At 41.2% G+C, this 26,788-nt stretch overlaps 1 protein-coding gene across 4 annotated transcripts in view; it reads left to right on the top strand.

Annotated features, from left to right (window-relative positions):
* DPP4 (dipeptidyl peptidase 4) overlaps positions 1 to 26,788 on the top strand; it is a 77,798-nt gene that overhangs the window by 32,812 nt on the left and 18,198 nt on the right. For all 4 annotated transcript variants that reach the window (XR_003793838.1, XR_003793839.1, XM_029224651.1 and 1 more), the window contains exons 9-20: positions 3,376 to 3,536; positions 4,973 to 5,085; positions 12,198 to 12,333; positions 14,392 to 14,436; positions 16,524 to 16,631; positions 16,890 to 16,957; positions 17,911 to 17,964; positions 18,343 to 18,464; positions 20,157 to 20,204; positions 20,450 to 20,548; positions 22,674 to 22,743; positions 25,272 to 25,466. Coding sequence is in view for 2 of the 4 variants with exons in the window: in XM_029224651.1 (XP_029080484.1) it covers positions 3,376 to 3,536; positions 4,973 to 5,085; positions 12,198 to 12,333; positions 14,392 to 14,436; positions 16,524 to 16,631; positions 16,890 to 16,957; positions 17,911 to 17,964; positions 18,343 to 18,464; positions 20,157 to 20,204; positions 20,450 to 20,548; positions 22,674 to 22,743; positions 25,272 to 25,466 (1,219 nt within the window). In the remaining 2 variants the exon portion in view is untranslated. The remainder of the gene's footprint in view (positions 1 to 3,375; positions 3,537 to 4,972; positions 5,086 to 12,197; positions 12,334 to 14,391; positions 14,437 to 16,523; positions 16,632 to 16,889; positions 16,958 to 17,910; positions 17,965 to 18,342; positions 18,465 to 20,156; positions 20,205 to 20,449; positions 20,549 to 22,673; positions 22,744 to 25,271; positions 25,467 to 26,788) is intronic.

Genomic DNA, 26,788 nt, shown 5'->3' on the forward strand with positions numbered 1-26,788 from the left:
TTGGACAGCACAACACAACCTCCAGGATCCCCAACGTGAGCTAGATAAAGCCTCTTCCCAAAGCTGTGACTGACCCTTCCTTGGAACAGCTGGGCAGCTCTAAGATAAAAACACTCCGACACTAAGGTTCTTTCTAAGGTAGATAATAGCTGGAGGGATCTCATTTTGCCTGTTCATGACTAAGCCATTCACAAGCAGAAGAATGGCTTCACAGTTCCAATGTGGGCCTGTCTCTAAAAACAGGACTTTAGTCCCTACAGGGAAATTCCTACAATTGGTTTTGTACATTTACAAATGCTCCATACTTAGAAAAGGGCACACCTGCTTCTCCATGTATCGGGTCACCTTCCTATTGGAGCCACCCTCTCCACTGTAGCCATGAAGACCTGTTGGGATCAAAAGAGAGTACATTTTGAGAATCTGTAGGTTCATAAGTAAATGGACAAACAAAGCTGCAAGGTCTAAACAGGGCCACGTGCCACACTGAGGAGGGACACTCACAGAGGAGCCTATATTCTGGGACTTGGGCCGCCATCCCACCCTGGGTCCCCAAATAGCTTTCTCTCTCAAGTTTTCTGTTTTCACTTTATTTTATGATTTTCTAATTGATTATTATTTTACTTTGGTTAATAAGTGTTTTCTTTTTCCAAAAAAAAAGGATAATACTTTATCTCCTAGGATGAAGTTAATTACGTTACAGTCACTTTTGAGTATGAATGTAGTTTACCTAACCCAGAGCTGAAAATGCGAATTTTGGTGAGATGAGAGGGGATAGAGAAGGAAATAATTTAGGGAGATGGAGCATTCCTTACCCCCCTGAGGCAGTAGTGTTGACAGTGGCGGGGGTGGGGGTGGGGGTTGTGATTAATTCAGTGCAATTCACATTGAGTGCCAACCACCTACAAGGTGCTGTGCCAGGTGCTGGGGACACAGAGACAAATGCTACCCAACTGTTGCTCTCAGGGAATTCAGCCCAGAGAGAGACAAAGAAGCCAACAAAAACTGTCATGGAGTGAATTAAGTATCCTATTACAGGGAGGAAACTAGGTCCCAGGGGTACCTAAGGAATTTCAGAGTGAGTGGCAGGATGGGAGTTATCACAGGATGGTGGTGGGAGTGCCATAGACACCCATGGTGTTCATAGCCAACTTCAGGAAGGGCTGGATATCTTTTCCTTCTTTCTTTGTTCTTCTTTCTCCTTACCCATGATCCCTTCATTCTTAGGACTTTGAGTTTGACTAGTGTAGTTTTATAATAATGGTTTTGACACATCATTGATATGGAAAAATGTGGTCAGTATTCCAATAAGGCAGAAAGAGAAAGACAAATACCATATGCTATCACTTATATGTGAAATCTAAAATATGACACAAATGAACTTAGCTATGAAACATAAACAGACTCACAGACATAGAGAACAGACTTGTGGTCACCAAGGTTGGGGGGTGGGGGAGGGATGGATTGGGAGTTTGGGGTTAGCAGATACAAACTATTATAAATAGAATGGATAAACAACAAGGTCTTACTGTATAGCACAGGGAATTATATTCAATCTCCTGTGATAAACCATAATGGAAAAGAAAAATAAATAAGTAAATAGATAGATAGATAAAGTGTTCAGTATTCTAAATAACTACTAATCCAAAACATAGACTCCTACCTGCCACCTGTACTTAAAAGTGATTTTACAAAGCATTACCTTGCTGTCATTGTATTCATTTTATGTAATTGCATCTTGATCTTAGATTAGAACCAATGGGTAGAAGCTATAAGGAATGAGACATGAACTCAGTATATGAAGAAGTTCTTAGTAAGAAGCCCCCTTGGCTTAGAATCACAAGGCCTGCCTTATTGTCTCTGTTAATTCACTCTATCTCTCTAAACCTTAGTTGTCCTCTCTGTAAAATAGCCTATGAATAGACTCACCCAGGGTTCAATTAGATAAGTGTTTTGTAAATTCTAAATTGCTGCATAAATGTAACTCAGTGATATACGTATAAAGCAGTCAAAGGGGGAGCAGGCTGCCTGATCAAGTAGAAGGTTTTCTGTTACTAGAAGTGCTGAAATAGGCAGGAAGGAACAGTAGAAGATGGACTCCAACCAGACAAATCTGGATTCATTCTTGATTTTAGCAACTATTGGTCATGTGCTCCTGAGTAAATTACTTACTCTCTTTAAGCCTGCCTGCCCCTTTGCTCATCTGCACAAGGAGTTACTGTGAGGATTAACCGAGACAATAGATGTCAGTTACGTAGTAGTGTATGGTCAGCAGGCATTAAATGGCAGCTGCTCATCATTATAACTATTATATTTTATTGTTGTTGTTATTTTTATTACTGTTACTCCTACTACCATTACCATTGTCATAATTGAAAGCAAGCATTTGGAAGAAACTTGTCAAGAAGCCATAAGAATCAGAAAAGTGATTGGGATAAATGATTTCCTAACTCTAATATTCACGTTTTTATGCTTTTGCTTTTACCTTTCCTCTTGCTGCACAACATGAAATGTGTGGATTAACTCTGTGTAAAGGATTAGGAGGCTCCATCAAGTCTACTTGAATCCTCTATTCCCAGTTGGTGATAGAGGTTTTGGCGTTTTAAGAGGCAGAGATTGGAAGTCCCATGAATAGACTCCATAATAAACATAGGAAGGAGCTACCTTTGCCAGAAATTGAGAACAAGTGCAATATTGTTCAAGAAAGAAAAACCTTTCCTTTCATTTTGCTTCCATCTTACTGTCTTCCCTCACCCATCAGCTGATAGACCAGAGGAGGGTGTTAATCCAAGGGAGTCTTCAGTTTCTAGACTAGGCAAAGGAGATGTTTCTTGGTAGGGGTCTCATGGAGCTCCCTTCCATTCGAAATCCATCATTCTCAAGGCTTTTGTGCCAAGAGTAGTAAACTCTGGGCACCATATTGGTTTGATAGCCTGGAGCCACACACCACCCACCAGTACCCTGCGGGCTCAGTACAAACTGAGCCCACTTGGGGAACGTATGCTGGCATGTTGACTGTTTGAAAAATTAGAAAGGAGAATCAGCCCCTTGTGTGAAATTTACTTTTAGTATGTTTTGTGGCATAAATTTAGAGGATTATAAGATAAGGAAAAAAATGTAGAGTTTATATTAAATATTGTGTGCTAAGATATTCAAAAATGGTCCAACGGGTTACTTATTTTTACAATCCAGCTCTATCCTTGAGGATTTTATTTTTATTCGTTTGTATTACTCTGATTTTGGAAGCCCAGCAAATGCAAAGTGGTTCATTAGTTGAACTCTACTGTAATTACTAAAGCTAATGAGAACAATATTTTGAATGCCAAAGCCAATTTATCAGCTACTTCTTGTAACAGAACAATTTCTGTCTTTTTTCAGAGGAAGTCTTCAGTACTTACTCCGCTCTGTGGTGGTCTCCAAACGGCACTTTTTTAGCATATGCCCAATTTAACGACACAGAAGTCCCACTGATTGAATACTCCTTCTACTCTGATGAGTCACTGCAGTACCCAAAGACCATGCATATTCCTTATCCAAAGGTCTGTGCTCCGTTTACATAGTGGTTCCGTGATTTGATGGGAAGAGAATGGTTTCATTTAATCCTTTCCTGCTAATGAAAATATTGTCAGTCTCTCTTCAACAGCTTGTGTGATTACTCTTGCTGAAGTCAACAGCATGTGGCAATTTTAAAGTATTTTTATTATCCCAGGAAAGAGTGTGATTTAAGGTTTTGTAATTTCTCCAAAAACTTTGAAGAATGACAAGCCGAAAAAGATGGGGAAAATGCTTTTGAAAGAAGTAGGGGGAATGAAAATGTTTGAAAGGAGGAAAAGAGAGGCTGTGATTGAATCACAGGCTCATCTCATTTGTAGAAGTTGGATTGTGCCCTAGATAAAGTTGAAGAGCGGGGTTATATACCAGGTTGTATTACTAACTGATACATGACGAGTTTTAGTAGTTCTATTATAGATTTGGCACTAATGTAAATTTCACCCGTCCTACATTTGGAATAATAGTGTCATGTCTTGGTTTTCAAGACTGTTTCCCCCTCCGGGATGCATGTTTATGAAAACTGAAGAGCCTTATTAAGCAGTATAAGCCAAGGAAGAGGGAGGTTTAGGAAGGAACCAGGATTCTTCACTTCACTAGTGTCATAATAACAATGGCCACAGTATCATCTATAGGAAAATCTAATAGCAAAGTGTTTTTGCTGTAAGCAATTTGGGAGAAGGGATTTTTATTTTTACCGACTCCCTCAATTTGCTTTATGAAGAGCTGCCATTTTAGGGAGACAGAGGAAGTTAAAAGAAAAAAAATCAGAGACTAAATATGGAGATGTATTTTCAGTGGAATGTTATTTTTTGAAGAGTGCAACTGGCAAAGAAATACCATAGAGTGTTCTCACTAAAAATATCATATTATTTCTAACTAATTTGTCAATTGAAAATCTATGTGTATATGTAAAACGATTTTATAGATTTCTGTCATAATATTGATTGTAAAACTCCAAAGTACTGAACCTGAATTTGGAGTGGAAGTGATGGCTTCCTAATTAGCATTTTGGCTCTCGGCTCAGGTAAACTAATTTTCCTGGGGGATTGTGTCTTTGGCTGAACCCAGGGTATTCTTCCTAGTGGTCAGCCATCAGTCTTCTTGTCTTCGGGAGTCAGGGTATATTTACAAATTAAAAGAATTGATTTTAACAAGTTTATCCTTTTTTGCTCAAAGTGCATAAATTATGAGCATTCATTACTTAAACGGGAGTCATATATATATTTCTGCCTGAACATGAGAAGGTTGCATTTCATGACTCTCCCTTATGTTCATTTTATCTGTATTAAATTGTTTGAAAGTGTCTGATTGTTTATAATTTTATGGCCATAATGCAGACATTTTTGTACAGCTCTAAACTTGTGTGATGTTGTTATGTATATATCTTTTGTCAATACCAATTCTGTGATTGTTTTTTTCCTAGGCAGGAGCTGTGAACCCAACTGTAAATTTCTTTGTTGTAAATACCAACACTCTCAGCCCAGACATCAATGCAACTTCCCAACAAATCATTCCTCCTGCTTCTGTGTTAATAGGGTAAGACTCTTGACCCAAATGCTTGTGTTGTAAACAGTTCCACAGCTCCCAGGGAGAACACTTTCAAAATGAATGGCAGAATCAATGGCAGTATCTCATGGTGTCACCTGGCCCTGCCCGTCATTCATTCTTCCATTCAACCGCTCTGTTGGGCTGCACTTGCCCAGCTTTAAGACCAAAGAAAGAACCCAGAGTCAGCAACAAAGACATCAGTGGTTTAATGGGTGCGGGAGCTTACACATCTGAAGCAAGGTCCTGGAGCGACACTGCACAGCGTGCTTCTGTGGACAGTGGGCAGGACAAGGCAGCAGGCTTCGCTCCCAGGGGGAAGAGGAGATTGCCAGTTACAGGGAGGATTACATCAGGTTGGCTCATTATTTACCAAGGAAATCAGCGGAGAGGCACGCCCCTCACCTCCCCTGTGTTAAGAATAGTCACTGGCTGGAGCCTGGGGCAAGTATGTAGGAAGGTTACTCAGGGGAGCAGGGGATGTACAGAGAGCAAGAGAACAGCCATCTTGGGGGGCCTGACCATACACACTCTTTGCTGAGTTCCAACTTCATGCCTTCATGCCGGGCATGGTTCCAGGGGTGAGGTTGCAGAATGAATAGAGCAGCCAGAGCCTCTGGTGTCATGGAGCCTCCACTCAAGTAGGGGAGGCAGACAACCACCAGGTAAACAAATAAAGTTACGTGAAATGTTGTGAAGACGATCAAAGGAGGGCAGCCGTGATGCTGATGGTTGGGGGGAGGCCAGGGAAGGTCTCTCTAATAAGAGGCCTGTGAGCAGTGATGTGAAGGAAGAGGGGAAGATCTAGCCACATGGAGAGCTGGGGGAGCAGTATCCGGGCAGAGGAAGAGCGGGTGCAAAGCCCCTGCAGAGGGAGCGTGCTTGGTGCAGTGGAGGCCCTGCAAGGAGGCCACAGAGTCTGGAGCATCTGAGTGGAGAAGAGAGTGATGGGAGGAAGGCCAGATCACACAGGGCTTTGCGGGGCCTGGTAAAACCTAGAGTAATTCAGGGAAACCGTGGATTAATTCTAGGCACCCCTGCGACACCGATGTGCCTCCAGACGTCATTTGCTTGCATGATCCTTGGTGGTTTGAAACTCTCAGCCCCTCCTTTATCTTCCTGTAAACACCAAACTACATGAAACTTCTGGCCATCAGGTTGCTCTCTCTTCTTCTCCATTACTTATGTTGGTTTTATCATTGCTTCTAAATAATGACTAGCCTCTATTGAGCACTCTCTGCGTGCCAGACCCAGGGCATCACATGCTTTATCTTATTAGTCTTTAAGTAACTCTTTCCAGCAACTATTATTATATGGCTCTTTTACAGATAAGAAAATGAGGCCTAGAGGTTAAGAAAATGACCCAGTAGGGGGCTGTATTCAAATCTTTCTGACTTGAAAGGAGGAGCTCGTAAGCACTCTTCTTCGAGGTGCCTCTCTCTCCCTCTGTGTGAATTCAGCTGGTGCCCTCAGATGCCTGAAGTTATCATCAGAGCCATATGGAAGCATTTTCCTTCTCAGGGTTGCATTTACTACATCAGGCATGCTGGAGGCTTTGCTCTGTGGTTATTAATTCATTTACTTTCTTAGAAATATCTATATTAACCTGTTTATTCCTAGGGAAAATTAATTATCAGTCAACTAAAAAGTATTTCTTTAGGTTCTAAAATCTGCTCTTTGGTCCCGTCCAGCCATCTCTTCCATCAACATTGATTAAGCACCCGCTACTGACACTCATAGATGTCCTGTAGGGCTGAGTCTCCCTTCTGGCACTTATGATGGGGTGGGGGATATAAAACATGTCAATAAATGACTCCCAAAGCGCCTATGACAGAGGCATAAACAAAAGGCTGGAGGCATTCTGAGGAGGGGGAGATGGGTTTTCCGTGACCCCGGGGATCAAATAAAGCATCCTGGAGAATGAGTGAATTGGACAGGGCTCAGTGTGGGGCAGGGGGGAGGGCTGCAGTGGAAGGATCACCAAGCGTGCACAAGCTCGGGGCTGCCCAGGAAAGAGAAGCAAGCCCTGCGTGCCCTCTTGGTATACGCCCAACATCTGTCCGAAGGGAGGATGAGCCGTGAGCTCCCACGCTGAAAGATTTTAGATCTGGAAGGGGCTTTGGACCTTACAAATGTTTTTAAGGAGCGAGAAACCTTTGTGCGAGTGAGATACAACAGAGGTGGGGTGCCAGCAAGCAAACGGCAGGTGTCTGCTCAGGTTCTAGGCCCAGCCCCTGTGCCTTCTCCTTCCCCCAGGAGTCTCAGAATCGACAGAAACTACCGGGGTTCCAGAACACACTGAGAACACCTCTGTGAGACACAGATGAGAGATCTGAGGCTCAGAGAAGTAGACCCATTTGCTTAAGATCACACAGCAACTTAACATGGGAGCTTGGGAATAGGACAGAGGCCCACACTTGCTGGGCCAGAGTAATAGAATAGTCGAATTAAATTGTATTGGGTGCTTCCTATGTTGGGGACTGTGCCGGGTGCTCTGCTCACGTTGTCTCATTTATTACCCACATGCTGCCTATGGTGTCATTTTCACGGCCATTTCACAGATGAAGAGATGGCATCTTTCCCACTTAGAAATCACTTTCCAAGGCACAGTTGTGAATTTCGGAGCTCAGGAAACTTAAGCAGTTTAAGGACTTATTTTTCACCCTATATGAATGAATCCTTGAGTCTTTGTTCTTTGCAGTTCTTTACGCCACACTCATGGTGAGGGTTGCCTTACTCACTGTGGGTATTTTCTGGGGAACGTATTTCACCAAAGAAGCATTTCTGGAAATGCTACAGGAATGTGCTGTGTAAGAAACTGCAAACCCAGCTCTGGTCTCTGTTAGTACCAGTACAGCTGCAGCTTTGTTAAAACCAGGCCTGAGGGCCCCCCTGGAGAAAAATGTTCTCGTACACGGTGGTGCTTCGTTTTCTAGCCTCATGCAGAGATCAGCAGGGCCAAGTTAACGCGGGCAAGTTATGCCTCTTCAGCTGCCCAGCACCTTCTGCTCTGTCTCGTAGTAATTCACTCGCTCCTGGAGCCAGGCCCTCCTCTGCCCGTGCACCCATCACTAATTTTCTCCTTAGGCCTCATCCTTTCATCACAGAGCATCCAGCAGCTGAAATCCTACAGGAAGATGAGGCTCTCCCCACACATGCACACGTTTTCCAAGGGTTGTTTTAGGAAAGTGGACTCCAAATAGCCTTCTTCTTTTCCCAAGTGGCCTAGTGGAAAGGGGCAGGTGAGGTGGGAAGAAAACCCTTTAACATGATTAGTGGGTCTCCTGGTACTAAATAACTTTATCTACTAAGAGCCAAAAGTGATGCTTTAGGTTCAGCAATCAGCCATATAAAAGTAACTTTTCCCCATTTGAAAACATTGAGCGATGGAATTTGGGAAGTCTGCCAGGAAACTCACATGCATCTGGCATCTTCCCTGCCCATTTCTAGGTCAAAGGTTCATGAACCTGTATCCTCCACTACCTTTGTCACTCTCCACAGCCCAAGGTGTACTCTGTACCCTGTGAGGGCTCCATAAAGGCGGTTCACCAGTGGAGCGGGCTCTAAATTTTGAATTCTTATATAAACACGCTTCTCTTCAATCAGTCTCTCTTTAGGATTTGGAATTGAGGGGAGACAGAATGAGAGTGCATAACCCAGCCTGGGGCTGCGATCACACCAGGCCAGGATGTCAGTGAGTCATGAAAAAGATATAAGGAAACCAAGGGCTTAATGGTAGTTTTTACTGGAAGTTTTAAGCCCCCACTTAAGACCAGAAAAATCCAACAAGCAGGATCATCAAGTATACTTTCCACAACATGCCAATTTTATTCTGTAAAAACAGAGAGGCATATACTGAATAGACTGGTTAGAGTGGTTGGGGGAGGGGTGGAAGAGGAACCAGGGACCGTACGAGGCAGCCTGGCCTTCCCTTGAGCCACTGACTGCCTTTCCCAGGTTAGACACAGTGATTCAACAAGCTCTTCTAACTTCTGGAACAGGATTAGTCCAAGAGGAATACGATTGATTTTAATACTAAAGCAATGAGGTAATTTCTCTACATAAGGAGAGTTCACACCATGTGGAGTCTACTCTGGGCCAGGAACTCATCTAAGTGCTGACATAAAGCTCATGATCACCTTATGCGGGAAGAATGTTAGAGTTCGTGTTTTGCAGACAAGTAAACAGAAGTGTAGAGAGGTTAGGTGACTCGTTCAAGGTCACACACTGGACAGGGTTGGAATCAGGATTCAAAATAAGCAGTTGGCTTCAGATTTCCTTCTCCCCGTCATTCCCTCTGTAGAACCTCCACCCATCCCTCTGGTAAACATTGCTGGTTAGCTTCACCCTCTTAATTCTTTTCAGGATAAAGCTCCTCACTCTATGAAATCTATTTATTCCTCGAGAGTGCATACAGACAGAATAACTGAATTTTATAAAGCAAATCATATTTGAATGCACTGGGAGAGACTTGTGCTTGAGAGTCATATGACACAGGGTATCCCTTTGTAACGTGGCCGCTGTCTTGCAAAGAGTAGGCATGTAATAAAGGCCTGTTGTGTGATATTAATTCCCCTAATTTGTGTAAATGTTTCTTTGGGTATATTAAAGAGACTTAAAATAAGGTACCTATTACTACCTGGAAAGAAAACCACTACTAAGAGCAACTGCATACGGTGGAGTGATTAATTCAATGAACCACCCAGGGAAGAGGGCATCCTGCCGACGCTGGCCGCAGACTCCATGCTACCTTTTTTCCCCCTAGAGACAGGTACATAAAACAATAAGAACTACTGGTATAGAACAGGGCTTAGCACCCCTGGGCCTGCCGGCCAAATCCTGCCCCCACCCATTTTTACATGGTCCCCCAGGTAAGAACGGTTTTGACCTCTGTGAATGGTTGGGAAGAAAAATCATCAGAAGAATAATACTGCATGACAGGTGAAATTTACATGAACTTCAAATGTCAGCATCTCGTTGGCACGCAGTCACACTCATACGTCACGCACTGTCTCTGGCTGCTTTGGTGCTGCCAAGGCAGAGTCGAGTAGCTGCGACAGAGAGCATGTAGCCCGCAAAGCTGGAACTATTTACTGGCTGGCCCTCTTCTGAAAAATCGTTCTGACCCCAGATCTAGAGAGTTCATTTCAAAACCTTTTGTTTTCTATCTTGCGTTTCATTCTTCCATTCCCTTTGCAAGTATTTATCCCCTACCCCCGGGGATGACTGGTTTGCCTTTCCGTTTTCTCACTTAACGCCTCTGCCTTGGGCTCAGTATCGGGCAGTTAGACTAGATGAGGCGCCCTTGCTCCTGGGCCGGTGAAGCAGCATTCACCCTCTCAGACTCCGCAGCCTGGCGGTTCGTGATAAGCACCATGGGACCCGTGATAGCGGTGTAGAAGGAGGGGGTCTTCAAGAAAGCCCCACGGGCGGGGGATATTTGAGTAAATCCTGAAGAAGTTAAAGCATGACAGTCATTTCAGACCGAAGGGCAGGTTGACAAAGGGAGGCATGTGGAAAACCTTATAGGGTGCTCAGGGGACACCAGTTGTGCAGACTGGACAGTGTACAGTTCTTAATAAGCAAGAGAAAGGACTGAAATGGAGAGGAGTCCCTGTTTGTGTGAAGGTGGTGCTTTGCTGCTCGGTGAGGGGTTTTGGTCTTCTTTCAGTGCCTGCCACCTGTAGCGGAGACAGCCTGGAGGCCCGGGTACCCCTGGGCGTATTAACACAGTAACCGTCCTGCCCCGCAAAGAGAGAGAGTGAAGTGGTGAGGGGCTTAAAGTGCTTTATCCAGCACCTGATCCATCCTAAGCGCTCAAAAAATATTTGTTGTTTGATTTAGTGTCTGTGAAGGGAGTGGGGACAGGAAGGGATCTGTGAATTCTGAGGAAGGACAGAGCTGCTTAGGTCCCGAGGATGGGACAGGACTTCCCCTTCTGTTCAGTGCTACATTCCACAGAATTTTCGTGAGCACCTGCTTTGTGCCAGGTAGTCTGCTAGGCCCTGGAGATACCCTGTGAACCAGACAGCTGTGGCCCAGCCTCAGAGAGTTTGCAGTCAAGAAGGAGAGCCTTGACAAGAGGAGGGGTGGGCACAGCCCACGAATGAAAGAGCAAAGGAGCATGTTAGGGTGAACGGATAGGGTCAGATGGGAAGGGGTGGAATGAAAAATTTCCTTTGGAATTCTTCTGACCAAAGGGAGCAAGGTTTTGATCACACACTGGACAGGAATGATTTAAGAAGAGTCATACAAAAATCGCACTAGGGTGTGGGGAGCAAATAAAATAAAATAAATTATCCAGAGCAAATATTTAAGGAGGCTAGCAGAAAGGTAAATTAGGAATTCCATGCATCTCACTTATCTCTCAAAATGTAGTTCCAAACACTGTTAAAGGTTTTTGTTGGAGGAGGCTGTACTGCTCGAGATATCTCTATTTATATAAATTTATGTTAAAATACCAAAAGTTTCCTTAATTTCTTCACACGATTTATATTTTGACACTTGAGAAAAGATTTGTAGGATATAATTATTTGGTTTTCAAACTTTGCAGAGATGTGAGTCCATTTTTTCCCCCTTGAAAATGAAGTTGAGAAAAGGGTCAACTGTAGTTTCTCCCTAGTAGGAAAAATGTTTTAGAGAAACGTATCAAATTACCAGAAAAGAATAAAATCTCAACCAGTGTCCCTGGGTTCCCTGTCATGGTCCCTCCAGACAGCAGAAAAGAGATGGGAACATATCACCCTTGACACCCTGGCACCACCAAAGGCCAGTTGTGGACTTGCAAAGTCCTGAGCCATGGTGTGAGGCATGTATGTTACACCTCTGTGGGATGTTAGCTGTTGTTCTTCCTGTCAGATATATTTGCATTTCCATTCAAAATTAAATTACACTTTAAGCTTTAAGAAAGGGTAAAATACTACGGTGTTAAATGGCTTCAACAACTATTTAAAATTGTATTCCTATTAAGATTGATTTCATTGCGCAGAATGTCTATTTGTACCAAGGTCTGGAAATAGTTATTCTCCTTCTCCCCTCCCTCCCTTCCCTCCTTGCCTCCCCTCCCTCCATCCCTCCATCCTTCCTTCCCTCCCTTCTTTCAGGGATTACTACTTGTGTGATGTGACATGGGTAACCGAAGAAAGGATTTCTTTGCAGTGGATCCGGAGGATTCAGAACTATTCAGTCATGGATATCTGTGACTACGATGAGACCGCTGGAAGATGGATTTCCTCAGTGGTAAAGTTGAATCGGGATGTTCTGCTTCCAAAGCTACATGTGATCTGAGGGCTGTAGGAAAACAGGGAGAGTGTAATCGGGAAATACAGCTTGAATTTCTATTCTTTCTCTGTGTCTGACCCTGAGGCAGTGAGTAAATCTTGAGTGACTTTTAGATAATTTGATATTACCCGGTGGTACGTCTAGTTCATCTGCTCTCACTAGTCATACTGTTTTAGTTATGGAGACTATCACTTGGGAAAAGGGTGGTGGTGATTGGAAAGCCAGAAAATAGAATTTGATGTCAAAATTCACAAAGTCTGAGAAAGCCAGGGGCCGCAAGGTCAAGGAAGCGTGTTTCAGGAAATGGGGAGTGACTCGCCGAGTATACGTGAAGCAAAACAAATATCTAGAGGCCACAAATCTATTACCACACTGTGACTATCTTTCAGCAGTAAACAGCTTTAGAAAGTAAATAGATAACTTCCAGGCTGAGAGGGTGGCAACATTAAGGCAAAAGCAAGTGTTAATCCAACCTTGAAGTGCTGGGGGCGTTTCCAGCCCAGAGACCTCAAGGTATAGGTCGTGGATCAAAATTAAAGCCCCATTGGGACCAACAGCCTCAGGAGGGGTAGAGCCTGGGGGAGGCTTTCTGGCATATGTCAAGGACAGCTCTACAAGCCCTTTTCTGATAGTGGGCTCTGTGGCCACACACCTCTTCTCCCTGCTCCACCCTGGTTGGGCACATGGCAGATTCTTGCCTCAGAAATCCTTCCCTCCACCGCCTGCCCCTGTATCTTGATGCACTCATTCATTACTTATATAGCAATCATCGAATACCTATTTTGTTCCAAGTTCTGTGCATAGCTCTGGAGGGAAAAAAAAAAATTAGGCAGCATGCCTGTCCCTAAAATGTTTATTTTCTAGTAGGGAAGACTGTTATGAAAATCAATAATAATAGTTACCATTTCTTGAACACTCACAGTAGCCAGACACTGTGGAGATAGGCTCAGTAAGGTCAAGGAGCTTGCTTAGCTCACAGTGACAGCCAGAATCCAAAGTAAAACACCAAGCTCTTTGCTTCCTGCCAATTAAATCATCTCAATAGCACCATAATGTGCTCTAAAAGTGTATAAGCAAGGTACAAAGGAAATGTAGGGCAAAAGAAGATAATCAACCTGCCTCGGGGGAGGCAGAAGGGGATGGGAGATGACATGGAGGAGACTAGAGCAGCCTGGGGTAAGTTGTCATATTCGGGGCAGCATGAAGGCAAGTGGACCCTATGAGCAGAGGCTGTGCAAAGGCATCTGGGGTGAAGAGCTTGGAGCCTGCAGGGTCTGGGGGTACACAGGACTAGGGGTTGAGGCGGAGGCACGATGATGAGAACTGAGGTTTGAGATATATGCTAAGGCTCAGGCACCATTCTGAGGAGTTTGACCTTACCTTGTAAGACACTCAGAGCTATTTCAAGGTTTTAAGTAGGAAAGAATTATAATGAGCTAGAACTATCTGTTGCCTGATGAGGTCAGCTGTGGGTTGAGCAGGGTGGAGGGCAGACTGGAAGGAGAGCAGAGCAGCAGCGTCTCCAACCAGGAGGTCAGGGCCATGGACCTGGGAAACCCGACAGGACACAAACTAAGGCAATAATGGTGGAGAAGAACAAGAGAAGTCAAAGGACTAGAAGACAGGGGCTGAGGGGGTTAGTGTGAGAAGAGCAGGGGTCTGGAGTGATTCCCAGGTCTCTGGCTTGGGTGAATGGTGCCACTAACCCAGAGAAGAACGAAGGAGTAAGAACAAGCTGGTGGGGATAAGGGAGAGATACTTCTGTACTTGCTGAATTGAAAATGTGGAGGAGCCTGCAGGACGGCTTACGAGTTACACATCCAGGACAGAGCTCTAGGCAAGAGAGGTAAATGTTCTAATGTAGCTATGTAAAAGGTACTATCATACATACAAATATGTGAATGGAGATAGTTTTCCTTTATTTTATTACAAGTACAATCTTGCTTATATTGCCGCAAATTGCAGCTAAAGAGTAGAATTCATATCTCACTTCTCTCTGTATTTTTCCCTCCCTAGGAACAGCAGCACACTGAAATAAGTACCACTGGCTGGGTTGGAAGAGTAAGTTGTAAGAGTTACAGGATTCTCTGTCGCATGGATCAGATACTCAGAGCTATTTAATATGCAGATATACCAAACGAGGCCTCTATGTTATTTGCTATTAACAGAGACAGCAGTTGACCTTTTTTCACGTAATATTTTAATGTCCCCTGTAGAGATGTCTTTTTGTAGAGAATATACAACATGCTTGGTTGGAAAAAGTAAAAGGACAAGTGAAAATTCAAGTGAAGAGCAGATAAAACAAAAGACATATTCTAGGCAAATTCTAGCTCCTGGAAAGTTAAAAAGCAACGGTTGCTGAAAGGCAGCCAAGATACCAGTTGTCTTCGTTGACCTCACGTTCGAAGTTAGGCGCTTCAGCGGCAGAAAACATGGTTTCCGCCCTCAGCCTCTGCACAAACGCAGGGGACAGGACTTCCCCCAGCAGGGACGCAGTGGCACTCACACCACACCCGCTATGCACCTCTCTCTGGAGGAATCATACACACGTGGGTTCACACTTTACTATACCCTGGATGCAGAACTTTCTCCAAGGAAGCACGTGACCCTCCGTGACTTCCCATGCCTCACGCTACACCTTGTGCAGACTTATACCAGCCACGTTGCTACAAGCCTGTGGAGTGAAGCAAACCGATGAAGGCACTGCAGCCATCATGGCACCTCGTGTGAAAGAGGAAGAATGAATCGCCCCTAATTTGTATGACCACTTCTATTAAGCCCCTTTAAGAGAGAAACAAAATGACATAAAAAACGTAAGCATTTCTCGTCTCCCAGAACACAGAGGTGCAGCCCCCTGGTCCAGAAATGCGACCCCTTCCAGCTGGGCTCGGAGCCCCCTAGCATTCACACGTCCTTTTTGTTCAGGCATTGATTGGGCAGAGGGGAGAGGTTTGCCAACATGAAAAGTGGTTTCCTCCATGGCAAGAGACATGCTACACTTCCTCACGACTCTTTGAAAAAAATATGTTTTTTCCTCTCTGTATTTAACCAGACAGATGCCACTTTTCACACATTTCTACTAGGCACAACTCCATCCAGGGGAAACAGGGAAATGTATTAAAAAGATAAGGCTGTGAACACAGGTCTAGAGAGGGGAATGTGTTTCCGAGCTCTGTAATGAGAACACCAAGTGTACTGCACGCCTCGGCTTGCTCCATAAATGCATTCGTTTTGAATCACTAAATAGAAGAGGGAAGCATTTTTCTTCCCAAAATGGGAGCTGATGAGCGAGGAAACAGCGAGAGTGAAGTGAACCAACAGTTTTAAAAGACCATCTCCTACCTGCTCTCAAATGTAGTAAGGAAATTGAAGTCGTAAAGAGATATATTCCTTTCAGGCTGGGATAGATCCTCTTCTGCTTAAACGGCATTATGTTCTGAGAACTATCTTTTATCGAACTGTAAAAAATGGAAATTTTGTTCTATATTTCCATACAACTATTTTTTTTGGGTAAATTGTTGATCCTATTTAGCAAAATGGAAAGGCTTATAATAGAGATGATAACTATATGAATGTTTCCGTATGAAATATACGACAGACATTCCTTATGGTATCTAGTCCAGAAATGATTAAAGAGTTTCTAAGTCTGACTTTCAAAAAAATTATGTATAAGAAACAGGGGGGAGGGGGAAATCCCTCAAATTACAAACCACCTCCAACTAGAAACAGTCAAAAATAATATTAGTCTGTTTCAAGAAAGCACATTGTGACATCGAGGAAATTGACTTCTTAGAACTGAAAGGCTAATGCTAATTTTCTCACACATATCAAGACACCATAGCATTATCCTCCATAGACAGAAGATGCCTAAGGGTAACAATAACCACTGCTATGTGTTGAGTGTCCTGTATAAGCCTCTTCATGTTTATTCTTTCATTTACTCCCCACCAAAAATTCCCTAGGAGTTAGATCTTTTGTCTGCATTTTCTAGGAGGAGAATTTTCTATTGAGACCCTCTGATTGCAATCGGCAAGTAAATGAAATAGGGGTTTTGAGCATAGGTGTTGGGAGGACTTTCTGAAGCTAAAGTTGTACTGAGATGAGGCTAATGTGCTTTAACATGTTTCGTGTTTCCTATTATTCTCTAGTTTAGGCCTGCAGAACCTCATTTTACCTCTGACGGGAATAGCTTCTACAAGATCATCAGCAACGAAGAGGGCTACAAACACATTTGTCACTTCCAAACAGATAAGAGAGTGAGTATTTTTAAATAATTTATTTCGGGTTGATCTCCTTTTTTTGAAACTAACTTGAAGGGGAAATCATTTGGTAAAGTCGATCACTATGTACCAATAATCAGACTAATTCAAATACCCCAGTGGTATCTGTAGTAAGGTAGGATGGGGAAAAGAACCGAGATTATCCCAGTTCCCGATGTAAATGATTTAATCCTCTCCTTAACTTTGATCAGAGAGAGAGTCTAATAAACCTCTTTTTTTGAAAAATCCCATCAGAATTGCACATTTATTACAAAAGGAGCCTGGGAGGTCATTGGGATAGAAGCTCTTACCAGTGATTACCTGTAAGTATTCTAATAATCAGTAGTATATCAATATATTTGTCATAATCATGCCATTCGTTGCCCAGAAATAAGGAAAAATCTTCTACAAATAAAGAGTAGTCTATTTGGAATGTGTTCAGGACTTTTTTCTTTTTAACATACGGAAGCCTTAATGATTTTCACATATGCTCAGCAGACTTGATACCATGCCACCAAGCAGCTCTACCTCTTGCTCTTACCTGCTTTGCATTAGAAGAGCTGGAGCCTCTTTTTCTTAAACGTCTTGGAACACTGAACTAGTGTTCAGGGGCATTTCGTCAAATTTCAACTGATACTGGATTTTTGGAAGGCTTGGAGAGGCTATTGTATTTGTCCATGTCTCGGCCTTACTCTTTGGCGAATGGAAAGCTTTTCAGAGGCTGTCAGCTACCATGCATGAATTGATGGGATAGGGAGTGTTGTTTTTCATTAGAATCTTAGGCACTTTTTATAATTCTTTATTGGTTTCACCACGGAGGAGTTTTGCCATTGCTCAAAGCAGTTTTTGAAGGTCCTGTTTAGAAGTGGCTCTGCCACTCTTAGGAGGATGGGGCTCCTGCCACCGAGTGGTTTGTGTTATGAAACAGAAAATATGGAAAACAGTGTAAATAAATGGGGTGTCAACTTTAGACTAGTTGTCCAATCATATTATTCTGAAAGAAGACTTTCTTTGAGTTTTTCCTTGTCACTCTAATTAAGGGAGTAATCCCCATATTCAGATATTTTAGTCTGTTAAAAAAAGAATCCCCTATTTAGAGATGATGGGGGACAAATGGTTTCTGAGGATGAGGGGGCAGGGAAGAATGATAAAGGAAGGGCAAGCACTAATGCACATGCACTTGTGTGAACGCTAGTGCTTGGTGTTGAGCTAAATGGAGTGTACTTGACTTTTGCTTAAAAACAGAATTAATATATTTCATTTGTTTTCTTCCCAGATACTACATTAGTAATGAACATAAAGGAATGCCAGGCGGAAGAAATCTTTATAAGTAAGAGTTTTATCGAGTTGTTGACTTGACCTTTTAGCTAATGAACAATTTCTGGCTCTTGTGTTTTTATTTTTTATTTTATTTTTTGCCTATCCTAATATATTAAATTGGAACTACTATCGAATGCTTTTATTCCTCGATAAACCAACCCACATGTCAACAAAAGAGCATGACTTTATTAGATGCTTTGTGATATTTCCAGACAACGGGAGGTTTGAGGTTATTATGAATTAATCCATGCATTTTTTTCACATTTTAAAAGTTTCTGAGTATTGCTTTGGCATTCTGATATCTTTGAAACTAGAATACGGCATTATTCAATTCCTTCTTTCATTTTTCCTTTCATCAAGTACTTAACTTCCACCATTGGTTTTACAGAATCCAACTTAATTACCCCACAAAAGTGACGTGCCTTAGTTGTGAGCTGAATCCAGAAAGGTGTCAATACTACTCTGTATCATTTAGTAAAGAGGCGAAGTACTATCAGCTGAGATGTTCTGGTAAGTATGAACGAAAGACAGGGAGGGAGAGCAGAGGGTACCCCCAAAATCCCTCTTGAGTAGCTCCCTGCATCCCCTACCCTCTCTGGACAACCTTCTTACCACCCTCCTGGCTCAGTGTCTCCATCCCTGAAGGCTTCCCTTCAGTGCCCAGTTTCTGCCCTGCTCAGTTCTCTCCTATTGAATCTGAGTTCTTGATATCATATAAGTCCTATTCCCTTCACTCACGTATAAGTGGTGAGCTAACCATCTCTCCTTCCTCTTCTAACCAAGAGGCTTGCTTTAGACTGAAAGCACATCCCAGAGCTTATGTATGACAGAGGCACTTCATCCTTATACACATACATGTTGTGCATTTTTTAACCCAAATTATAATTTTATGCACTTGCCCCTTGAAATGAGAAAAATGTATGTAGGTGGTGCCTGTGACTCAACCTGCTCACAGCTTCATCTTCTGTTGCTATTGTTATTATTGTTTTCTTTAATATAAGTGAAGAAATCTGGACAAGGAGAGACAATGTGATTTCACAGGTCACGCAGCTAATAAGAGGCCCAATGGGATTCAAACACAGGCCTCTGCTATTAACACTAAGCTAGATTACTTCTCAAAATGAGAGAAAAGGTCTGGATATTCTGAAAAAGAACTGTGAATCGCCAAAAAGAGGTCTTCAAACCATTTATCTGAGCCTTTTTTTTTACTGGCACATTTTCTTTAATATATTTTCTTTGTAGTTCTTTACTATGGCTGTTTCCAGTCACCATTTCTTGGGCACCTGTTTTATATATACTAGGCACTGTGCTCAAGTTTTGTATTCATGATCTTGTTGATCCTTTAAAAAGAAAACTCTATAATGCAGATATTATTATCCTCATTTTACATGTGAGGAGATTAAAGCATAAATATGCTGTCTTACGTCACAAAGCAGGAAAGCCAGGGATTCAAACCCAGGTCCCTATAATGCCTCCACTGTGGTTCTGATCAAATGTAAAAATTGATATCATGATCCAAATGTATCAAAATTAAATAGCTCACGAGATAGCTTTTTCTATACATTACCTTCCACTCTGCAACTACCACAGTTGGGATAAATAGTGAAGATCTGAGTGTGTGCGAAAAAACACTTTTCTCATGCCAGGAAGGAATTGCTTATCCAAGTCAGGCACAGTGCAGATGTGCCGCCTGGTCCAGGACTCCGCAGTGGGGGCAGCAGCGGGGGGGAAATCTGCCCTTTGGGGGCCGGGGAACCTGGCTCTGGAGCTCCACCCTAAGGGGGCGGGGCCTGAGAGAGGTTGTGGTACTCGCTGGACCTCGGTGTTAAGAGTTGGGAAGGATAGCGGCTCTCGTTGGGTCTGGATGGCTTAGTCCACAGATGAGGAAATTGGACTCAGACATAGCAATGTGCACAAGGCGCCCAGCAGGGTCAGAGGTGCATCTTCTGTTTCATTCTCCAGAGCCCTGTGCCTCTCCGGTAATACTTCTTACACTCAAATTGCGTTCATTTTAAGGAAAAGGAAAATCAGCTAACACTTAGTAAGCTTCTTATCCACTGTGATATTCATTCTATCAAAGCTAAGTGGTGTCAAAATTATATCAAAGTTAAATGGTAACAAACGCTATTTTTGAAAAGTATGTTATCTTCTTTAAAAAAAACCAAAACTCTAAAATATATTTTTCCCCAATTATGTTAACAGGCCCTGGTCTGCCCCTCTATACTCTGCATAGCAACAGCAATGATAAAGGTACTTTCTCTTATTTCACCCCCGTTTGCTTTTCAGGAAAGCGTGTGTGAATAGAAGCAACATGTACTTAGCACAATGGGATTTTCTTTGGCTTTAGAGTGTCTTAACAATGACTTGAAAACAAGGCTTATAACCTGAAGTACGTGTAGTCCCATCAGTGAATCGCCCACTTGTTTGTTATTGCTTTGCACAATCCATATTCTTCGTGTTGTAACAAATGACTGCTGTCTCAATTATTTGTTTAGAACTGAGAGTCCTGGAAGACAATTCAGCTTTGGATAAAATGCTGCAGGATGTCCAGATGCCCTCAAAAAAACTGGACTTCATTTATTTGCACAAAACAAGTAAGTTAAATTTCTGTTGGAACATAACTTTTCATGGAAACACCAGTAAAAATATAACTAAATATAAGTTTATCTGACAATATGTATTTTATTTTATATGTAAATCTAATGTAAGGTTATTTTTCCATGAAATGCTCTGTCACAAGAACCACTAGTTTTACTTTTCTTTTAATTAAAAAATACAGTATGATTCTTTGTAACATATATTATTCTAAGAGGAAAATATTTGGAGAAAATGCATTATTGCTAGTTCAGTCTCATCTCATTAGTAACTCTATTCTACTATTAAGTATTAATTGTGTTTTTAACTTAATGATATCCTAATATATTTTACTTTTAACCCAAACAGATTTAAAATAACTTGTATAAAAAAATAGGGTTGGCTATAAAATGTTGAAACTTCAGTCTCAGGACAGAAGTCTTGAATTTTCCCTAACCTCCTCCCCGTGATAGGCCCTGGCCTGGTGGCCTGATCATGGATTATGTTCAGGGACGACTAAGAACAAGGGGTTTCTTTGAGTAGGAAATCTTGTAATTTTGTTGTTGTCGTTTTTATTTGTTTGCTTGTCTTTTCTATTAAGGGCTAACAACTCATAGGGGAGGGGGAATCCATCAAGATTGATTTATTTTAGATTCTTTTTAAAATATAGGATAATAATGGAAGAAACTCAGGTCATCCAATTTTAAATGGCAGGAAAAGCACGGAGAGTAGAGGGTACTTTTGAAGAAGAGCTTAGAGCAGTACTACTGAAACTGCAGGTGCTTATGGATCACCTGGGACCTTATTAACATGCATATTTGGAGCCAGCAAGTCAGGGTAGACCCAGGATTCTAAGTTTGTAATAAGCTCCTATGTGACGCCAATGCTGCTGGACCTTGAATCTGGCTTAGCTGGCAAGGGCTTAGAGTTCTGGAGACAGTCCTGGAGAGCTATCTGGACCGTCTGGTACAGAAGGTGTTGAATATTAAGATGTGACATATTCAATATTAGGATGTGACACCCCCCGCCAAAGGAGAGACGGTGCATCATCCAAAAGATAGGAAGTAAAACACTTCCAATCAACCAGTGCTGATTCAAACAAAGGGGAGATCAAGTGCTGACTTTGGCATATTTACTAAAAACATCATTATCAACTGATAGTTTGACATTCTACTCAAATATAAGCACATTTAATCAGAAGGCATAAAATAACCAGCAAAATACAAATTGAAGAAAAATCTATCTGCATAAAGATTTTACTCTTAAACTTTTAATTTTTCCTCAACTAAAATAATTATAATAAACAAAAAACAAAAGAAAGATAAACATAAGGAAGAACAGCTCTAGAGATAAGGATTTTTTTCCATACAGGTTAAATCTACTGAAGCTGGAAATAATCTTATTAAAATATGAAACAACTCTTTCTCTTTGTCTCTCTCTCGCTCCCTTTAAAAAAAAAAGATTAGTCTAACTAATTAGCCTGAATTTGGGAGCAAAGGTAACCGATTTATTATTTAGGAACAAATTTTATTAAACTGATGTTAAAGTTAAATCAAGCACAGAGAATTAAACAGACCTGCACAAGATCGTACAGAACAGTTTGCCCCACATAAACCTGATTTCATTCTGTGAAACACAGAGCTGAAAATGGGAACTCAGCTTTACGGTCTGGGATGGCAATAAGAATTACAAAAATGTTATTGAATCAGAATTTTAAGATAGAGTTAAGGCCAACTAAAAATCCTAAACATCTTCAAAGAAATTCAAGAAGAGGAAAACATTTTGGAGGGAAACTTAAAACATAAGCCATAAACAAACTAGATGAGTAGATCAGATGCCAAAGAACAGAATCATAAAAACGAAACATCAGCAATTCTAAGATGCCCTTTTATTTTACAAGGCACCAATGTATTTAATAGATCCATTAGAAACAACTTTATTGTTTTAACCTTAAACTAGCATTTTAACCTGAAAGAGAATATTTTTATATCTGAAAAACATGCTGAATCAAATCGGTTCATTTTCTTTTCTAATTTAACAAACTGCTAAACTCTACATGTTATTTATCACTGACAAAGATAAGGAACTGAAATCATGTGCTAATAAGTGTTCTTAATTCACTAATTAACCTTTCTGTTTGTTTAGAATTCTGGTATCAGATGATCTTGCCTCCTCATTTTGATAAATCCAAGAAATATCCTCTGCTAATAGATGTGTAAGTATTCAAGATAAGGGAATAATTTAGAAGTTAACCATTGTACATCTTTTGCCCAGTGTAGCTTACTGAAAAACAGAGCCAAATGCATCCTTTCTTCCTGAATCATTGTAGAGCAATTTTAATATTTCTTCTTCCATTCTGCAATTGCAAATCCAAACCTGTGTTTTCTACCATCTTTCTAATGGAGAAGGTAGACACTCTTCTTCTATCATAATGGCATATGGAGTTTGTTTTGATTTTTTTTTTCCCCCCTGAACTCCAAGGGAATTCCAAAGAGATTCTCAAGTCCCCATGTTCATCCTTACCTCATGGACATTTTAACAAGCAATAGATGGGTATTAACAGTCTTCACAGTTTCCTTATCTCCAAATTTGCCCAAACATCTCCCATTTGTAGCCTTTAATTCATCCCAATGTCAGGTTTCTCTTTCTTTAGTCCCTGAAATATGCCTGGTATTTTCCATTCCCTTTTTTGGTGAAGAGAAGATGTGATACAGGAAAGTATTTATTAAGTATTATTTATATAATCCAAACTTCTCCAAGTCCTAGAGAAAGTTCTGAAATCACAAGTCTTTGAGCAGTAAATAAGAGCTCATGTGAGGTCTAAATATGGCATCTTTGTAAAATATTTTTGATAATTACTAGGAATATATTTTACTTCAATATTTCCAAAATTGCCCTGACCTCACACAGAATACCACAATGCCACTCTTCCTGTCCCAACTTGCCTCATTTCCTTTATTCAAAATGAAACAAACCAATAAAAGTTCTGGGTGCCTGCTGCATGCCAGGTAATTTGCCTTATTTTGTCCACACAGCAAGCCGATGTGGTAAGTTCTGTTGGGCCCATTATACAGAAAGGAAAACTGAAAACTCAGGGATACTTTCCTGTTGCTACTAGCAAAAAAAAAAAAAAAAGAAGGGATACAGATACTAGCATCAGACACGGCCTTGTTCCGCTGTGTTTACAGTTCCATGTAAACCAAACATAAAAGCTCAAAGAGAGAGAAAGAGGTATTTTAAACTTCCAGATATGCTATTTGATTCTCATTACACCTAATTTAGTCAAATATTGACTACAGTAGCACTCACTTGCTTTGGGCCTTAGCCCCAATACTAAACAACAAGGATCCTTTACCTTTAAAAAAGAGTGATATTTTGACACAAGCGTTTGTTAAAAAACAAAAAAGTGATATTTTTATATTCTTGGACTCCCCAGTAAGTAAGGACTAGATCTCCCCTTCATTAGGAAAGTTAAAAAAATATGGTAAATTTGGTGCCCATTCTTTTCAGTGACTTTCCTCTTCATTTTCATATATGTCTAAATCTTTGTTTTCTATTTTTAAAAATGACGTTGTTTAATCTTACAGGGTTAGGTAACTTGATACATAGTTAATATTAAGGGAAGCTATTATTCTACCAAATATAAGACCATTGAAAGGACCAAGGCATTTCACATGTTAAAAAATGTTTACTTGCCCAAGAAATTCATGAATGCCTTCTTCTTTTTAAAGATAGAATGTTGCAAAATCTAGTGTAAAATTAAAGTCATATAATATTTTGTTTAAAACTAAAGTTCTTTTGACTGCCATCCCTAAGGAAAGGGAGGAAAATGTTAGCAAAGCGGTCCAAGCAGGACTTGTCCAGTCCTGTGGAGGGAAGAGTGAGCAGATGAATAGGAGAGACAGTCTGGGGAGGGAAGACTTATTGGAGAAGATCTGGGTCCAGGAGTCCTGTAGATGGTGCAAAGAAGATGTATTTACATGAGATCCAATGAGCTGTAGGGAGTGTCTCTTGATTAACAAATGAAAATGAGACGGCTTGATGGAGATTGTACACACAGCTGTGTATGGATAAGTTATAGCCTATATGAAGAATGCAGCTACGAGGGAGTTAAACTTGTTAATGAATAGAATGCCAAACAGTATACCCATCTTCCAATATAGTCTCTTTGTTTCTCCTCTGAAGTTTTAAGGAATGGTGTTCGTTCATACTTTGGCCCATTCGCAGTGCCTTGTGGAGCCTTAGTGAGCAGCACCGTCCTGGGCACTGAGGCACATGCGGCGCATATCCCACAGCAGCCAAAGTCCTTAAGGAAGTTCCAACCAAGGAAACTTGTAGTCTAGGAATGTTTGTAAGCTCAGTCAGAAAGATATATTCAAAGCTGTATTTATTGTCATCCTCATTGTTTTCTCATAACACAACTCCCCTATCCCAATTATTAGAATATTTACTTCTTTGATCTCCAAGATATATACGACTTAGAAACCGTTGGCCTGTGAAGTCTGTGTTTGATAACAGTTTTCAAAGATAAAACTGATGGGCCTCTTTGGAGGAAACACGTAGCCATTATAGTCATGTTGCCAAGTTTTAGAGGACCCATTATGGACACCTCCGGGGGCTGGCACGATTTCAGGCTCATGAACAGGAAGACGTACACTTCCTGTCCACAGGGGATAGAAATGCAAGCACTCCTCATTTGATTCAGGAAAACCACAAAGGCTAACAGTTTGGGATTTTTCACAGATATGCAGGCCCCTGTAGTCAAAAAGCAGATGCTGTCTTCAGACTCAACTGGGCTACTTACCTTGCAAGCACAGAAAACATTATAGTAGCTAGCTTTGATGGCAGAGGAAGTGGTTACCAAGGAGATAAGATCATGCATGCAGTCAACAGAAGACTGGGAACAGTTGAAGTTGAAGATCAAATTGAAGCAACCAGGTGAGTGACTAGGAGATGAATTCAAACGTCATTTGATTTCTTTCTCCCTCCATTTATATTTTAGAGTTGTGAAGTGTAAAGAATTTAAAGTATCCTGGGATGAATCTTTCATTCTTGGGCTGGATTTTTAGTGAAGATATTATGTTTAGACTTAGAGAGAGAGCTGACCTATGTGCTACCACCTTCTAGGAACTGGGACTCAGAATTCATCAAACACAGGGACAAGCCGAGGGATAAATGTACCCCTGAGCAAACATCTAACTAAACAAGCAAGCCAACCCTGTAGTCAAGGATAAGTAGAGGAGTTTGGTGTACATTTACCTTGGAGGAGGGTGACAGCTATGAAGTCCTAGGAGTGACTCCTACATTCTGCTGAGTGAGGGTTACTCCCTCAATTTGGGAAAATTGTGGAACACGACCATCGTCACTCACAACTATAAGGGCTTTGTTAAGGATGAATGACATCAGTTATGAGACTATAAATAGATGTGATATGGCTTAAGAAAGATTTTAGTCATGAATGATGGTTACCCTGGAATGCACATGCAACATGCAGTGTTTTACCTGCATTCTCATTGAAGCTGCACAGCAACCCTGAGAGGTGGGTGTTCATACCTTACACTTCAGGTAAAGAAATGGAGGCTCTTAGGTTAGGTAATTTGCCAAGACTGGTCAGGATTTGAAACTAGGTCTCCCTCCAACTTACATTCAATTGCATTCAACTGGTAAATGGGAAATGTAGTCTTTGAGTTTCTATAACCAACTGCATAGATGTCTGGAAAGCAAAGTAAGTTAGTGATTTTAAATAATGTTGTGAAACCATAAACTAGGAAATGGAGAAAAATTGTGAATGATTAAATGGACGGAGGAAAATGCCTTTAAAAAGAGGAACAACCAAAGAGGAGAGAAGATGACAATTTATTAAGTATCGCTAAGTCTGTTACATCAAAGTTAATGATTAGCTATTATCCTTGAAAGTAAAAAAAAAAAAAAAAGGTTAGATAAGAGAGAGGATAAATTGGTTCAGGAGTGAGGCTTTGATATTTTACAAACACATTTTTATTTATCCAGATTGGTCCTCTGTGAGAGAGGGCATTATTTCCAGGTCTTCTCAAGTCTAAAATGATAGAATTGTGTTATCCACAATCTACAACTCCATTTAAAAAGTAATGAGTAGCTGCTTTTCAGCAACTAAAAGGAACTATACACAACAACACAGATGAATCTCGCAGACTGTTGAGTGAAAGAAGCCAGGAACAAAAGTGTATATCCTGCACGACCCAATTTATATTGGTACAAATTCAGGTGAAATTTTTATGGAC

Source organism: Monodon monoceros, unplaced genomic scaffold (genome assembly GCF_005190385.1).
Source record: "Monodon monoceros isolate NGI ecotype Baffin Bay Population unplaced genomic scaffold, NGI_Narwhal_1 Super_Scaffold_16, whole genome shotgun sequence".
Taxonomy (NCBI): domain Eukaryota; kingdom Metazoa; phylum Chordata; class Mammalia; order Artiodactyla; family Monodontidae; genus Monodon; species Monodon monoceros.